This window comes from Oncorhynchus masou, chromosome 5, assembly GCF_036934945.1.
Source record: "Oncorhynchus masou masou isolate Uvic2021 chromosome 5, UVic_Omas_1.1, whole genome shotgun sequence".
Lineage (NCBI taxonomy): Eukaryota > Metazoa > Chordata > Actinopteri > Salmoniformes > Salmonidae > Oncorhynchus > Oncorhynchus masou.
The window spans coordinates 54187091-54203333 of record NC_088216.1 but is presented as its reverse complement, the minus strand read 5'-3'; the positions used below and the strand labels follow the sequence as shown (position 1 = coordinate 54203333).

Sequence of the window (16243 nt, the reverse complement as noted above, 5' to 3'; positions counted from 1 at the left end):
ATAATGTCTGGAACGGAGTCAATGGAATAGCATCAAATACATGGAACCATTCCATCCATTCCGCTCCAGCCATTACCACGAGCCCGTCCTCCCCAATCAAGGCACCACCAAGCTCCTGTGGTTCAAAATCAGATTTTATGACTATGTGGCTGTGCCAGCTAGTGACCATTCTTCAGAGCTGCCTCCAGAACAAGATTCATGACGAAAAACGCTAACCTGCCTTCATGGTGCTGAAAGGGGTTGATGCCAGATTAGGACTTTGTGAACAGGACCTCTGTATATAGCCTATATATTTTAAAGTTTTTTGCCTGGTATTGACTACAATGGGGTTCTAAATTTGCAGATACTGTGGTTCAAATTTGACTGACTCTAACAAACTAACAAATAATTCTGTCATATCACAATAGGCTTACATTTTTATGCTGACCGTACTCCAAATGGCACTCAACAGCGAGTGCGTAATCCGCCTCTATCAGTCCTATTAGCCAACGTGAAATCATTGGATAACAAAATGGATGAGCTCCGATCGAGACTATCCTACCAACGAGACATTAAAAACTGTAATATCTTATGTTTTACTGAGTCGTTGCTGAATGACGACATGGATAACATACAGCTGGCTGGGTTTTCCGTGCATCAGTAGGATTGAACAGCTGCCTCCTGTAAGACAAGGAGTGGCGGTCTGTGTCTATTTGTCAATAACAGCTGGTGCACAAAATCTATTATTAAGGAAGTCTCTATGTTTTGCTCGCCTGAGGTAGAGTATATCATGATAAGCTGTAGACCACACTATTTACCAAGAGAGTTTTCATCTATATTTTTCATAGCTGTCTATTTACCACCACAAATCGATGCTGGCATTAAGACTGCACTCAACAAACTGTATAAGGCTATAAGCAAACAAAAAAGACTCTTCCAGAGGTGGCATTCCTAGGGCCCAGGACTTTAATGCAGAGAAACTTAAATCCATTTAAAATCCATAATGCAGGGACGCTTAAATCCAATTTGATTTGAACTATTGTTAAAACAACAAACAGGACCAATGCAACTGTTTTCACAAGGTAGGGGGAAATGTACAGTGTTACGTGCTGCATCTCTCCCACCATAGGCCTCACGCCTCGGCCTGCAGTCTTGATCCTCTCCTCTTCCTAATTTATTAATGTATGCTGGATCAGCCCTCCTAGCGATACTACAAATATTAGTGCGCCACGATGTTTGAGTTCAGTTACTACATCGACTCTTCGCTGTCGCATAAAGTAACTTCTCTCTCATCCTGAAGATAAAATTGTAGAAACTTTCTTTTGATATATTCCTCTAAAATTCCTCTCCGTCAGTAAAATGGTGAGTACAGTTTATCACAGAAATGTTGAAAGTAGTCTATTGATTTCTTTATGTGGTGTGTGCATCTCTCATTCTACTGATGGTGGTGCTATAGCTACTCATCCATTCCATCAATGTAACTTTGCATAGCCTAGCATGTTGTTGCATAATATGTATATGGCTTCATTCATATTTTGGCTGGAATTGCATTTTATCGCTTAAATCAGTGGTCACTGATTTATTTGACTACAGGAATATGATAGATAGGCTATGCTTCAAACTGTCGAGGAAATACCCTATTCCCTATGGAACCCTATTTTAAATGTTAGGCTTATTACGAAGTTATATAGTGATGGTGTATCTTATATAATGAAGGTGTAGCCTCATGTCGACTCAATAAAAAAAAACATTACATTGTCGCTTTGCTGGAAAATGAAAGCTCATGTGATTGAGGTGAATTGATGCCCGTAACCATTGGCTGCGGGCTACGGATGGAGGACGCGAAATAAACTTTGGTTCCAATTAACCCCAATTATCTAATACTTAATTGTCATTTTAATATAATTTGCTATCATAAAATAGTGCCAAGTTCAAGTTTGACTTCCGAATATCTCAATTTGCGTTTAACGAACCTGAGATAGAAATTAGAACATTTCAGATCTCTTCTAATCGCAACCTCTTCTACCTTGATGGAATTCGGCGTTGTCATGGTCGTGTGACGCGCCCACCTTGAAAAGTCTTACGCTCAGAAGAGCTTTATTCTAATACTCAGCATTTTCACCCGTTTTGCCTGTTTAATAGCTAGTAAGAATAATGTAGCCTATTAAGGAGTCTATAATATGCGTTATATAAGCGACTCTTATCTTTGGTGCCTTAGCGCATATGGACGTTTAGGCATTCTGTTGGCATCTCCATCAAATGTATTATGTATTATAGCGCGGGAATTAGTTTGTTTGGGGGGGGGGGCTGCTATATTGGTCAGCTAATACAGGACTAGTAAAGGCCCAGTGCACTACTTTTGTGAAATGTTTTAAACTAAATGTAATTTGAGTGTTTACCAGCATTGGTAACTTGAGTCTGATAATTATCTGTACAAAACAGTTAATCTGATAATACTTGTGTAATATAAAATTACTTGCTTGATATATGTTTTCCAGTTTGTTGAAATACTTTGCAAGTCCAACTTATTTCTATTTGAAAACTGAAATGGTCTATTCATTCCTTTTTATTAGACACTCATACCCAGAGCAACTTAGTAGTGAGTGCATACATTTTCGTGCTGGTCCCCCATGTGAATTGAATCAACAACCCTAGCATTGCAAGTGCCATGCTCTACCAACTGAGCCACATCATCACATGACATCATCACATCATCACAAACCACTTGATGTCTCAATGTACTCAATTACTGTATTTAGCATTGTTTTTCTTCATGGATATGGAAAGTCTACAGGTACAAACATACAGTGCATTCGGAAAGTATTCAGACCTCTTGACTTTTTCCACATTTGTGCCTTATTCTATAATTGCTTAAATTATTTTTTTCCCCTCATCAATCAAACCACAATAACTCATAATGGCAAAGCAAAAACAGGTTTGTCGAAATGTTTGATTTTTTTTTTAGACCCAGTACTTTGTTGATACACCTTTGGCAGCCTCGAGTATCCTTGGGTATGACGCTCCAAGCTTGGCACACGGTATTTGGGGGAGTTTCTCCCATTCTTCTCTGCAGATCCACTCAAGCTCTGTCAGTTGGATGAGGAGCGTCGCTGCACAGCTATTTTCAGGTCTATCCAGAGATGTTTGATCGGGTTCAAATTCGGGCTCTGGCTGGGCCACTCAAGGACATTCAGAGACTTGTCCTAAAGCTACTCCTCCGTTGTCTTTGCTTTGTGCTTCGCCCTAGTTTGAGGTCCTGAATGCTCTGGAGCATGTTTTCATCAAGGATCTCTCTGTACTTTGTGCCGTTCATCTTTCTCTTGATCCTGACTAGTCTCACTGTCCTTGCCACTGAAAAACACCCCCACAGTATGATGCTGTCACCACCATGCTTGTAGGGACGGTGCCAAGTTTCCTCCAGACATGACGCTTGGCACTCAGGCCAAAGAGTTCAATCTTGTTTTCATCAGACCAGCGAATCTTGTTTCTCATGGTCTGAGAGTCCTTTAGGTGCCTTTTGGCAAACTCCAAGATGAATGTCATGTGCCTTTTACTGAGGAATAGCTTCCTTCTGGCCACTCTACCATGAAGGCCTGATTGGTGGAGTGCTGCAGAGATGGTTGTCCTTCTGGAAGGTTTTCCCATCTCCACAGAGGAACTCTGGAGCTCTGTCAGAGTGACCATCGGGTTCTTGGTCACCTCCCTGACCAAGGCACTTCTCCCCTGGTTGCTCAGTTTGGCCGGGCGGCCAGCTCTAGGAAGAGTCTTGGTGGTTCTAAAATTCTTTCATGTAAGAATGATGGAGGCTACTGTGTTCTTGGGGACCTTCAATACTGAATAAATGTTTTGGTACCCTTCTCCAGATCGGTGCCTCGTCATAATCCTGTCTCTGAGCTCTATGAACAATTCCTTTGACCTCATGTCCTGTTTTTTCTCTGATTTTCTACCTTGTGTAGGCAGTATGTGCCTTTCCAAATCATGTCCAATCAGTCAATTTGGGGCGGCAGGGTAGCCTAGTGGTTAGAGAGTTGGACTAGTAACCGCAAGGTTGCAAGTTCAAACCCCCGAGTTGACGAGGTACAAATCTGCCGTTCTGCCCCTGAACAGGCAGTTAACCCACTGTTCCTAGGCCATCATTGAAAGTAAGAATTTGTTCTTAACTGACTTGCCTAAAATTGTGCATCCTTCCAGAGATAGGCCTACAAGGTTAAATGAGTAAAGCAGATAACATTGACAAAATGTACCCAATTGTTCTAACACAGGAACAAACCAACATTACCAACCCATTACAGATATTGTGGAACTGTTTCATCCATATTGAAGTTCCAATGTCCATTTCAAATGATCTAACTAGTTTCTTTTTGGAGGAAAGTATATACACTATAATATTCTTAGGAAAAAAACACTCAGGTGAACCGCGTTCATTGATTAACACTGAAGGCTGGTGGGGAGCTGCGTCATCCTTCATCTCTGCTGGTGCATATGGTCTCCACGATGAGACCAGACAGGGGGAAGGAAAAGATCTTTGTCTGAAGTGGTCTTATGCAGATGGATCTGTGTTTAAACCATTGTAGCCAGCTGCACCCTTGTCTTTCCATGTTCATGTTTAGTTTAGCCTTCCTGGCACCTGCTTTCCAACCAGAGACAAGCACATTTGATATAACAGTCACTGGTTTAAGTGTTATCGCTGCGCATAAAGTCTACTGTTCCTACGATGGCATTACTGTTAAGTCTATGCACTGTAGAATCTGTATAGTCTTTCATTTTGCAACATGAGATGTCAATGATTTGCCCTAAAGAGGGTTGGTGCCCTGAGGGTTGTTGAAAATAAAGCACCATAGCTCTTGAGCATCACTGGGCAAGTGTACCTCATAGACCAATCTAAATCGTTATTTTTTAATGGAAAGTGCATAAACCACCCCCTCCTGTGCAAAACCTCAAACAGTTTCCTGCTAGGACCAAGTTGCTTAGCAACAGAAATATGCAAGCAAATTCCTTGGTAACAGCAGGGTGAAGCTGTAGCGAAGAAGGGAGGGGGAAGGGGAGGAGAGAGAGGGCGGAGGTGGGGGGATGGTTGCGTCATTTGTCCTGGTCATGCTGCAGCTTTTGGTCCTCTTGCTCTCACGCTCTCTCTCTCTCTCTCTCTCTCTCTCTCTCTCACCTCCTGCAGACTGCAGTCCAGGGCGGTCCCTCTTCATGGCATAATTCCCACTTTTTCCAAGTTAATTTGTGCTCTCAGAACAGAGGGGATGATTGTGTGGAATAGCTGCAGTGCTGCAGTGTGGGGGAAAATGCAGCCTAACTGTATTTCATCCCAGCCCTCTGCAAATCAAATCAAATGTTATTTTTCACATGCGCTGAATACAACTGGTGTAGCCATTACCATGAAAGAATTGCTTACGATCCCTTCCCAATGATGCAGAGTTTAACAATAATAATAGTAACAGAAGAGTAATAAAATGAAATGCAAAAGAATGAAGCTACTATATACAGGGAGTACCAGTACCTGATCAATGTGCAGAGGTACGAGATATTGGAGGTAGATACTGTGTGTACATTTTTTTAATTTAACCTTATTTAACAAGGCAAGTCAGTTAAGAACAAATTATTTTTTACAATGACGGCCTACCAAAAGACAAAAGGTTTCCTGTGGGGACGAGGGACTGGGATTAAAGATACAAATAAATACATATAAATATAGGACAAACACACATCACATCAAGAGAGACAACACAACACTACATAAAGAGAGACCTAAGACAACATCATAGCAAGGCAGTAACACATGACAACACAGCATGGTAGCAACACAACATAACAACAACATGGTAGCATCACAACGTGGTAGCAGCACAAAACATGGTACAATCATTATTGGGCACAGACAACAGCACAAAGGGCAAGAAGGGAGAGACAACAATGCATCACACAAAGCAGCCCCAACTGTCAGTAAGATTGTCCATGATTGAGTCTTTGAATGAAGAGATTGAGATAAAACTGTCCAGTTTGAGTATTTGTTGCGGCTCGTTCCAGTCGCTAGCTGCAGCGAACTGAAAAATGAGCGATCCAGGGATGTGTGTGCTTTGGGGAACTTTAACAGAATGTGACTGGCAGAACGGGTGTTGTATGTGGAGGATGAGGGCTGGAGTAGATATCTCAGATAGGGGGGAGTGAGGCCTAAGAGGGTGTAATAAATAAGTACAGTGCCTTGCGAAAGAATTCGGCCCCCTTGAACTTTGCGACCTTTTGCCACATTTCAGGCTTCAAACATAAAGATATAAAACTGTATTTTTTTGTGAAGAATCAACAACAAGTGGGACACAATCATGAAGTGGAACGACATTTATTGGATATTTCAAACTTTTTTAACAAATCAAAAACTGAAAAATTGGGTGTGCAAAATTATTCAGCCCCTTTACTTTCAGTGCAGCAAACTCTCTCCAGAAGTTCAGTGAGGATCTCTGAATGATCCAATGTTGACCTAAATGACTAATGATGATAAATACAATCCACCTGTGTGTAATCAAGTCTCCGTATAAATGCACCTGCACTGTGATAGTCTCAGAGGTCCGTTAAAAGCGCAGAGAGCATCATGAAGAACAAGGAACACACCAGGCAGGTCCCAGATACTGTTGTGAAGAAGTTTAAAGCCGGATTTGGATACAAAAATATTTCCCAAGCTTTAAACATCCCAAGGAGCACTGTGCAAGCGATAATATTGAAATAGAAGGGGTATCAGACCACTGCAAATCTACCAAGACCTGGCCGTCCCTCTAAACTTTCAGCTCATACAAGGAGAAGACTGATCAGAGATGCAGCCAAGAGGCCCATGATCACTCTGGATGAACTGCAGAGATCTACAGCTGAGGTGGGAGACTCTGTCCATAGGACAACAATCAGTCGTATATTGCACAAATCTGGCCTTTATCGAAGAGTGGCAAGAAGAAAGCCATTTCTTAAAGATATCCATAAAAAGTGTAGTTTAAAGTTTGCCACAAGCCACCTGGGAGACACACCAAACATGTGGAAGAAGGTGCTCTGGTCAGATGAAACCAAAATTGAACTTTTTGGCAACATTGCAAAACGTTATGTTTGGCGTAAAAGCAACATAGCTCATCACCCTGACCACACCATCCCCACTGTCAAACATGGTGGTGGCAGCATCATGGTTTGGGCCTGCTTTTCTTCAGCAGGGACAGGGAAGATGGTTAAAATTGATGGGAAGATGGATGGAGCCAAATACAGGACCATTCTGGAAGAATGGCACCTGATGGAGTCTGCAAAAGACCTGAGACTGGGACGGAGATTTGTCTTCCAACAAGACAATGATCCAGAACATAAAGCAAAATCTACAATGGAATGGTTCAAAAATAAACATATCCAGGTGTTAGAATGGCCAAGTCAAAGTCCAGACCTGAATCCAATCGAGAATCTGTGGAAAGAACTGAAAACTGCTGTTCACAAATGCTCTCCATCCAACCTCACTGAGCTCAAGCTGTTTTGCAAGGAGGAATGGGAAAAAATTTCAGTCTCTCGATGTGCAAAACTGATAGAGACATACCCCAAGCGACTTACAGCTGTAATCGCAGCAAAAGGTGGCGCTACAAAGTATTAACTTAAGGGGGCTGAATAATTTTGCACGCCCAATTTTTCAGTTTTTGATTTGTTAAAAAAGTTTGAAATATCCAATAAATGTCGTTCCACTTCATGATTCTGTCCCACTTGTTGTTGATTCTTCACAAAAAAATACAGTTTTATATCGTTATGTTTGAAGCCTGAAATGTGGCAAAAGGTCGCAACGTTCAAGGGGGCCGAATACTTTCGCAAGGCACTGTATACAGAGATGACCAGTTTACAGAGGAGTATAGAGTGCAGTGATGTATCCTATAAGTTGCATTGGTGGCAAATCTGATGGCCGAATGGTAAAGAACATCTAGCCGCTTGAGAGCACTCTAAACTGCTGATCTATAAATGATGTCTCCGTAATCTAGCATGGGTAGGATGGTCATCTGAATCAGGGTTAGTTGGCAGCTGGGGGGAAAGAGGAGCGATTATGATAGAGGAAACCAAGTCTAGATTTAACTTCAGCCTGCAGCTTTGATATGTGCTGATAGAAGGGCAGTGCACTGTCTAGCCATACTCCCAAGTACTTGTATGAGGTGACCACCACAAGCTCTAAACCCTCAGAGGTAGTAATAACACCTTTGGGAAGAGGGGCATTCTTCTTACCAAACCACATGACCTTTGTTTTGGAGGTGTTCAGAACAAGGTTAAGGGTAGAGAAAGCTTATTGGACATGAAGAAAGCTTTGTTGTAAATCTAGGGAGGGGCCAGCTGAGTATAAGACTGTATCATCTACATGTAAATGGATGAGAGAGCTTCCTACTGCCTGAGCTATGTTGTTGATGTAAATTGAGAAGAGCGTGGGGCCTAGGAACGAGCCTTGTGTACTCCCTTGGTGACAGGCAGTGGCTGAGACAGCAGATTTTCTGACTTTATACACTGCAATCTTTGAGAGAAGTAGTTAGCAAACCAGACCAAAGACTTCTCAGAGACACCAATACTCCTTACCCGGCCCACAAGAATGGAATGGTCTACCGTATCAAAAGCTTTGGACAAGTCAATGAAAATAGCAGCACAATATTGCTTAGAATCAAGGGCAATGGTGACATCATTGAGGACCTTTAAGGTTGCAGTGACACATCTTTTATCTGAGTGTAAACCAGATTGCATACCTGAGAGAATACTATAGACATCAAGAAAGCCAGTCAGTTGATTATTGACAAGTTTTTACAACACTTTTGATAAACAGGGGAAAATAGTAATAGGCCTATAACATTTAGGATCAGCTTGATCTCCCCTTGAAATAAAGGAGGAACCGTGGCTGCCTTCCAAGCAATGGTAACCTCCCCAGAAAGAAGAGACAGGTTAAAAAGGTTGGAGATAGGCTTGGTGATGATAGGGGCAGCATCCTTAAAGAAGAAAGGGTCTAAACCATCTGACCCAGATGTTTTTTTGTGGGTCAAGTTTAAGGAGCTCCTTTAGCACCTCAGACTCAGTGACTGCCTGCAGGGAGAAACTTTGTAGCGGGGCAGGGGGAAAAGAGGGAGAGGCATCGAGGATAGTCACATTAGAAGGGGTAGCAGATGAGGAAATGTTGGACGGGCAAGGAGGCATGGCTGAGTCAATAGGAATCCTGACTTAATGAACTGGTAATTAAAGAGCTCAGCCATGTGCTTCTTGTCAATAACAACCACATCATCAACATTAAAGGACATGGGCAGCTGTGAGGAGGAGGTTTATTCTCCAGGTCTTTAACTGTTTTCCAGAATTTCTTGGGGTTAGACCCATAGAGAGAGAACTGCTCCTTAAAGTAACTAACTTTGGCCTTCCAGATAGCCTGAGTGCACTTATTTCTCATTTGCCTGAATGATAGCCAGTCACCCTGAGTATGTGTGTGCCGAGCCTTTCGCCAATTGCAATTCTTAAGGTGGAGTAACTCTGCAAGATCACAGTCGAAGTGACAAATCATCAGGATAGATAATAATGCGAGTAAAATAAAGGACAGAGTAGCAGCAGCAAATGATGAGTGCAAAAGTGTGTGTCAGTATGCATGTGTGTGTATATAGTCTAGTGAGTATGTGTAGGGTCAGTGCAGATAGTTTGGGCAACCATAAATGTACTATTTAGCAGTCTGGCTATTTAGCAGTCTTATGGCTTAGAAGCTGTCTCGGAGCCTGTTGGTCCAAGAGCCGATTTTTAATTTGTTAATTTTTAATCTTTATTTAACTAGGCAAGCCAGTTAAGAACAAATTCTTATTTACAATGATGTCCTAGGAACACTGGGTTAACTGCTTTATTCAGGGGCAGAACAACAGATATTTACCTTGTCAGCTCAGGGATTTGATCTAGCAATCTTTTGGTTACTGGCCCAATGCTCTAACCACTAGGCTACCTGCCGCCCCGATGCCTGGGTAGTGTTTGCTGGACAGTAGCAGAGTGAACAGTCTATGGCTTGGGTGGCTGGAAATTAGGCAAATTTTTGGGCCTTCATCTGACAACGCATGACATAGAGATCCCGGATGGCAGGAAGTTCGGCCCCAATGATGTACTGGGCTGTCCGCACCACCCTCTGTAGCGCTTTGCGGTCGAGGGCGGTGCATTTGCCATACCAAGTGGGGATGCAGCCAGTCAAGTTGCTCTCGATGGTGCAGCTGTAGAACTTGCCAAATTTGTTCAGCCTCCTGAGGGGGAAGAAGCTCTACCATGCACTCTTCAAGACTGTGCGGGTGTGTGTGGACCATGTTAAGTCCTTAGTGATGTGCATTCAATCATGGGGAAAAATGTAGCACTATACAGTTTGCCCTTCAGATGAAAAGAGTGCAAGAATCTGATTTGCATTGGATTAGATATAATGGAGACCGGATAATGTGTGCCCTCTTTCCATTGGCTTTCCTCTCATAAATGCAGATGCCAATGCTTTGGTGACATCGTTGACATTTACCTTGATTGTGTACAGTGTGATCCAATTCAATTGCGCTCTCTTCTCTTTCTCAAGCGTGAGTGTATCTCCATCCATGTGGGTCAGGCTGGTGTCCAGATTGGCAATGCCTGCTGGGAGCTCTATTGTCTGGAGCACGGGATCCAGCCAGATGGTCAGATGCCCAGTGACAAGACCATCGGAGGAGGAGACGACTCCTTCAACACCTTCTTCAGTGAGACTGGAGCTGGCAAGCATGTCCCCAGGGCTGTGTTTGTGGATCTGGAGCCCACTGTCATTGGTACGATCTCTTTGTCTTGAAACAATGATGATGACACTATGGTATCCCCTTAGTCTTGAGCCCTCAGCTTTACAGGTCTTTCTTTTTCCAGATGAGGTGCGAACTGGAACTTACCGCCAACTCTTCCATCCTGAGCAGCTGATCACTGGAAAGGAAGATGCAGCGAACAACTACGCCCGTGGGCATTACACCATCGGCAAAGAGATCATAGACTTGGTTTTGGACAGGACTCGCAAACTGGTGAGAACTTACATATGATGTTGTATTAACATACACTCTTCCCACATCTCTGAAAATCCTGAACCTTTATCCCTCCATAATGATCTGAAACACCTCTCCTCCTCTCCAGGCTGACCAGTGCACTGGCCTTCAGGGCTTCCTGGTCTTCCACAGCTTTGGAGGTGGCACCGGTTCTGGTTTCACCTCCCTGTTGATGGAACGCCTGTCTGTTGACTATGGCAAGAAGTCCAAGCTTGAGTTCTCAATCTACCCAGCTCCCCAGGTGTCCACAGCTGTTGTTGAGCCCTACAACGCCATCCTGACCACCCACACCACCCTGGAACATTCAGACTGTGCTTTCATGGTCGACAATGAGGCTATCTATGACATCTGCCGTAGGAACCTCGATATCGAGCGTCCCACCTACACTAATCTTAACAGGTTAATCAGCCAGATTGTGTCCTCCATCACTGCTTCCCTCCGATTCGATGGTGCCCTCAATGTTGATCTGACAGAGTTCCAGACCAACTTGGTGCCCTATCCCCGTATCCACTTCCCCCTGGCCACCTATGCCCCAGTGATCTCAGCAGAGAGGGCTTACCATGAGCAGCTCTCTGTGTCTGAGATCACCAATGCTTGCTTTGAGCCATGTAATCAGATGGTAAAATGTGACCCACGTCACGGCAAGTACATGGCCTGCTGTCTGCTGTATCGTGGTGATGTTGTTCCCAAAGACGTTAACGCTGCCATTGCCACCATCAAAACTAAACGCTCCATCCAGTTTGTAGACTGGTGCCCAACTGGTTTCAAGGTTGGTATCAACTACCAGCCCCCAACTGTGGTACCTGGTGGAGATCTGGCCAAGGTCCAGAGGGCAGTGTGCATGCTTAGCAACACCACTGCTATTGCAGAGGCCTGGGCCCGCCTTGACCACAAGTTTGACCTGATGTATGCCAAGCGTGCTTTCGTGCATTGGTACGTAGGTGAGGGTATGGAGGAGGGAGAGTTCTCTGAGGCCAGGGAAGACATGGCTGCCCTGGAGAAAGATTATGAGGAAGTGGGTGTCGACTCCATTGAGGGAGAGGGAGAGGAGGAGGGAGAGGAGTATTAAAGTGAAGTGACTTGATTCACCCTAGTCATATCACTAGCATGCTTATCACTGGTCAGAAGTTTACATGGCTCAGCTTTCCTTATTAGCTTTGGAAATGGCTAGAAAACACTCTCACACATCATAGATATTCATGCATTCCATTGGCACCGAAAGCTGTTAATGAAATTTGCTGTGGTTGTGTTCAGGGAATGTCATTGTGTTGCAATGGTTTTACTTTTTACGGTTTTATGTTATTTTACACTGCAGCGGTCTGTCCTCTTTTGTCTGTTATATACAATAAATTACTGGAGGAGTTTTGCTTCTTGTCTTTCTTTCTTAATGTATTTATTTGTTTTTTTCTTCACTCACTAAAACTTACCACAGTGTTTCTCAAGAAGGAATCATTTGATTGTTGCAGTGTAATAACAATGTAGGTAGTAGGTACATATTGTTAGTTGCATTCATCTGCATTCAAATATAGATTTTATTCTTCAGGCATATCTAACTGCAGCAACATTATGTTATTTTCTGGCAGCTTTACAAAATATTTTATGCAGCATCCTGAGAAATGTCACCGGAATCAAAACAATCAAGATTGAAATGAACATTTTAAAGCAGTAGAGTTGTGCATTTTTTTAATTTATTGACAACTGGTCTCCAGTGGCATAGCGCAAATTCGGGGCCCCAACGCAAGGTCCAAGCAATGGACTTAATTTTTTGTCATGGGGCGGAGAGGAAAATACAGTTTTATTGCTAATATCTTGCTATTTTAAACATTTTGCCATGAGGCTGAGAGAACATGTTGCTGTTTTAAGCTCAGGGATTCACAGCGGTCTAAGGCACTGCATCGCGGTCTAAGGCACTGCATCGCAGTGCTAGAGGTGTCCATACAGACCCTGGTTCGATCCCGGTATCACAATCGATCGTGATCAGGGGTCCCATAGCTATGCGCACAATTGGTCCAGCGTCGTCCAGGTTAAGTCAGGGTTTGGCCGGGGTTGGCCATCATTGTAAATAGGAATTTGTTCTAAACTGACCTGCCTAGTTAAACAAAAAAATGACAGCTTTGCACACGCTTGGCATTCTCTCAACCAGCTTCATGAGGTAGTCACCTGGAATGCATTTCAATTAACAGGTGTGCCTTGTTAAAAGTTAATTTGTAGAAGTTCTTTCTAATCCATTTTAGCCAATCAGTTGTGTTGTGACAAGGTAGGGATGGTATACAGATGAATTTACCCTATTTGGTAAAATGCCAAGTCCATATTATGCCAAGAACAGCTCAAATAAGCAAAGAGAAATGACAGTCCATCATTACTTTAAGACACCTCTCTTCAAGTGCAGTCGCAAAAACCATCAAGCACTATGATGAAACTGGCTCTCATGAGGACAGCCACAGGAAAGTAAGACTCAGAGTTACCTCCTAAATAAATGCTTCACAGAGGTCAAGTAACAGGCACCTCTCAACATCAACTTTTCAAATTTCTGCAAAGAAACCACTACTAAAGGACATCAATAATAAGAAGAGACTTGCTTAGGCAAAGAAACACGAGCAATGGACTTTAGACCGGTGGAAATCTGGAATTTGGTTTTGTTGAGTCTAAATTTGAGATTTTTGGTTCCAACTGCTGTGTCTTTGTGAGACGCAGAGTAGGTGAACAGATGGTACCCACCATGAAGCATGGGGGAGGACGTGTGATGGTGCTTTGCTGGTGACACTGTCAGTAATTTATTTAGAATTCAAGGCACACCTAACCAGCATGGTTACGACAGCATTCTGCAGCGATATGCCATCCCATCTGGTTTGCACTTAGTGGTACTATAATTTGTTTGTTTTTTAACAGGACAATGACCCAACACACCTCCAGGCTGTGTAAGGTCTACTTGACCAAGAAGGAGAGGGCTGCATCAGATGACCTGGCCTCCACAATCACTCAACCTCAACCCAATTGAGATGGTTTGGGATGAGTTGGACCGCAGAGTGAAGGAAAAGCAGCCAACAAGTGCTCAGCATTTGTGAACTTCATTTACTGTCCACAAATGTGTAACGGCCTTGATTGTTTAATTCTAACATTTGATTATTCAAATATGTAATACAAATCTCTATACTTATTTTTGTTTTGTTCTATAGCACTAATGCTCCAAGTGCTCAGCATATGTGAACTTCTTCAAGACTGTTGAAAAACTTTCCTCATGAAGCTGGTTGAGAGAATGCCAAGAGAGTGCAACGCTGTCATCAAGGCAAAGGGTTGCTACTTTGAAGAAATTAAAATCTAAAATATATTTTGATTTGTTTAACACTTTTTTTTGGTACTGAATTTTGATAGACCAAAGTATCAGCTATCACACCATGTAAAGGAACATAAAATGCAACTAACTGGATTTATGTAACCTCCGTCAGACACCATAAAAGGCATTTCATTTACTGTCCACAAGTGTTTAAAGGTCTTGATTGTTTCATTCTAACATTAGATTATGTAATACAAATCTCTAAACTTCTTGTTTTGTTTTATAGCACTACTTCTCCAGGGTTAATTTGGTTACCATTTGGAATGTTTTTCTACGTTAAACGTTAAAGAAAACATGATCCATTAGGTCTAGCACAGCAAATACTTCAATTATTTAAGCATATATTACAGAACAGTGAAAAAAATGTTTTCTTCACAATATTGCAGAAAAAAAGATCTTAAGGGGGTTAGCCATCAGTGACAGAGTTGAAAATCCCCAATAAAAACACAACCATTCGATCAGATATTTCAGCACTCTGACAGAGTTGTCAAAAATGTTTTTTTCTTCTTCATTCAAGTGGTATACACAGCAGCAACCTTTTTTCTCAGTTGCTTTATGACTCTAAATCCTAATTAAATGTAACATATTTGAACCAAAATGCATATTCTGTCAGGCAGATGGAGTTTACAGTTTATGGTTGTGAACTTGTGACCATGGTGATTCCAATATTGTTTGTTTAAATCTATCAAAGGTAGAGAACTTTCCAGACCATGAGTGGTCTTGTTGCATTACATGTAATGAGGACATGAATAAGGGGTCCTTGTGGTATACAGTGCCTTCAGAAAGTATTCATACTCCTTTACTTATTCCACATTGTTGTTACAGCCCGAATTAAAATTAAATAAAAATACATTCTCAACCATCTACACACAATATCCCATAATGACAAAGTGAGAACATGTGTGAGAATTTTCTGCTAATTTATTGAAAATGAAATTAAGAAATATCTCACTTACATAAGTATTCACACACCTGAGTCAATACTTTGCAGAAGCAACCTTTGCGGTGATTACATTTGAGTCTTTTTGGGTAGGTCTCTTGTCAGGATTTGGCCAGGGTTGTTCCGGTTTTTGGTCACTAGATGCCCCCATTGTGCTTTTTGACCTTATGTTTTCCCTTGATCCCCATTATTATTTGCACCTGTGCCTCGTTTTCCCCTGATTGTATTTAAACCCTTAGTTTTCCTCAGTTCTTTGCTCTGTGTTTGTATGTTAGCACCCAGCCCTAGTATTCTGTGAACTCTTGTTGATCCCGGTGGACGCTCTTGTGGAATTCTGTTTTTTTGTTCTTGTTTATTTATTTTTGAGTATCTTTTGAGGCTTTTTATGCTATACCTACCACCTTGTGGATTTACCTTTTTGTCTTGGATTACCTTTGTTCTTGTGGAATTCCTTTTGAGGTTGTGGAGTTACATGTTTTCCTGAAGGACTTCACTTTTTACTTTATTAAATACACCGTCTCAAGTACTGCTGTGTCTGCCTCATCTTCTGGGTTCTGCTGACTATTCGTGGCTCAGTTGGTTAAGTGACTGTTTCTCACTCCGGAGACCCAGGTTCGTAACCGGGTCCTGACATCTCTAAGAGCTTTGCACACCTGGATTGTACAATATATTTCCCATTATTCTTTAAAAAAATATTCAAGCTAATTGTTGATCATTGCTAGACAGCCATTTTCAATTGTTGAAATAGATTTGTCAAGCCGATTTAAGTCGTCTTGGTAAGCAACTCCAGCGTAGATTTGGCCTTGTGTTTTAGGTTATTGTCCTGCTGAAAGGTGACTTTGTCTCCCAGTGTCTGTTGGAAGCAGACTGAACCAGATTTTCCTGTAGGATTTTGCCAGTGCTGATAGCTGTTTTCTGTTTATTTTTATCAAAAAAACTCCCTAGTCC

The 16243-nt window shown here is 42.3% G+C and overlaps 1 protein-coding gene across 1 annotated transcript; it reads left to right on the top strand.

Moving 5' to 3' along the window:
* The first annotated feature begins 1219 nt into the window (after positions 1–1219).
* LOC135539868 (tubulin alpha chain-like) lies at positions 1220–12383 on the top strand. Its single transcript, XM_064966057.1, has 4 exons — positions 1220–1341; positions 10538–10760; positions 10852–11000; positions 11110–12383. Exons 1-4 carry the CDS (start codon positions 1339–1341, stop codon positions 12088–12090), a joined length of 1356 nt encoding a protein of 451 aa, XP_064822129.1. The 5' UTR covers positions 1220–1338; the 3' UTR covers positions 12091–12383.
* The last annotated feature ends 3860 nt before the right edge of the window (positions 12384–16243 follow it).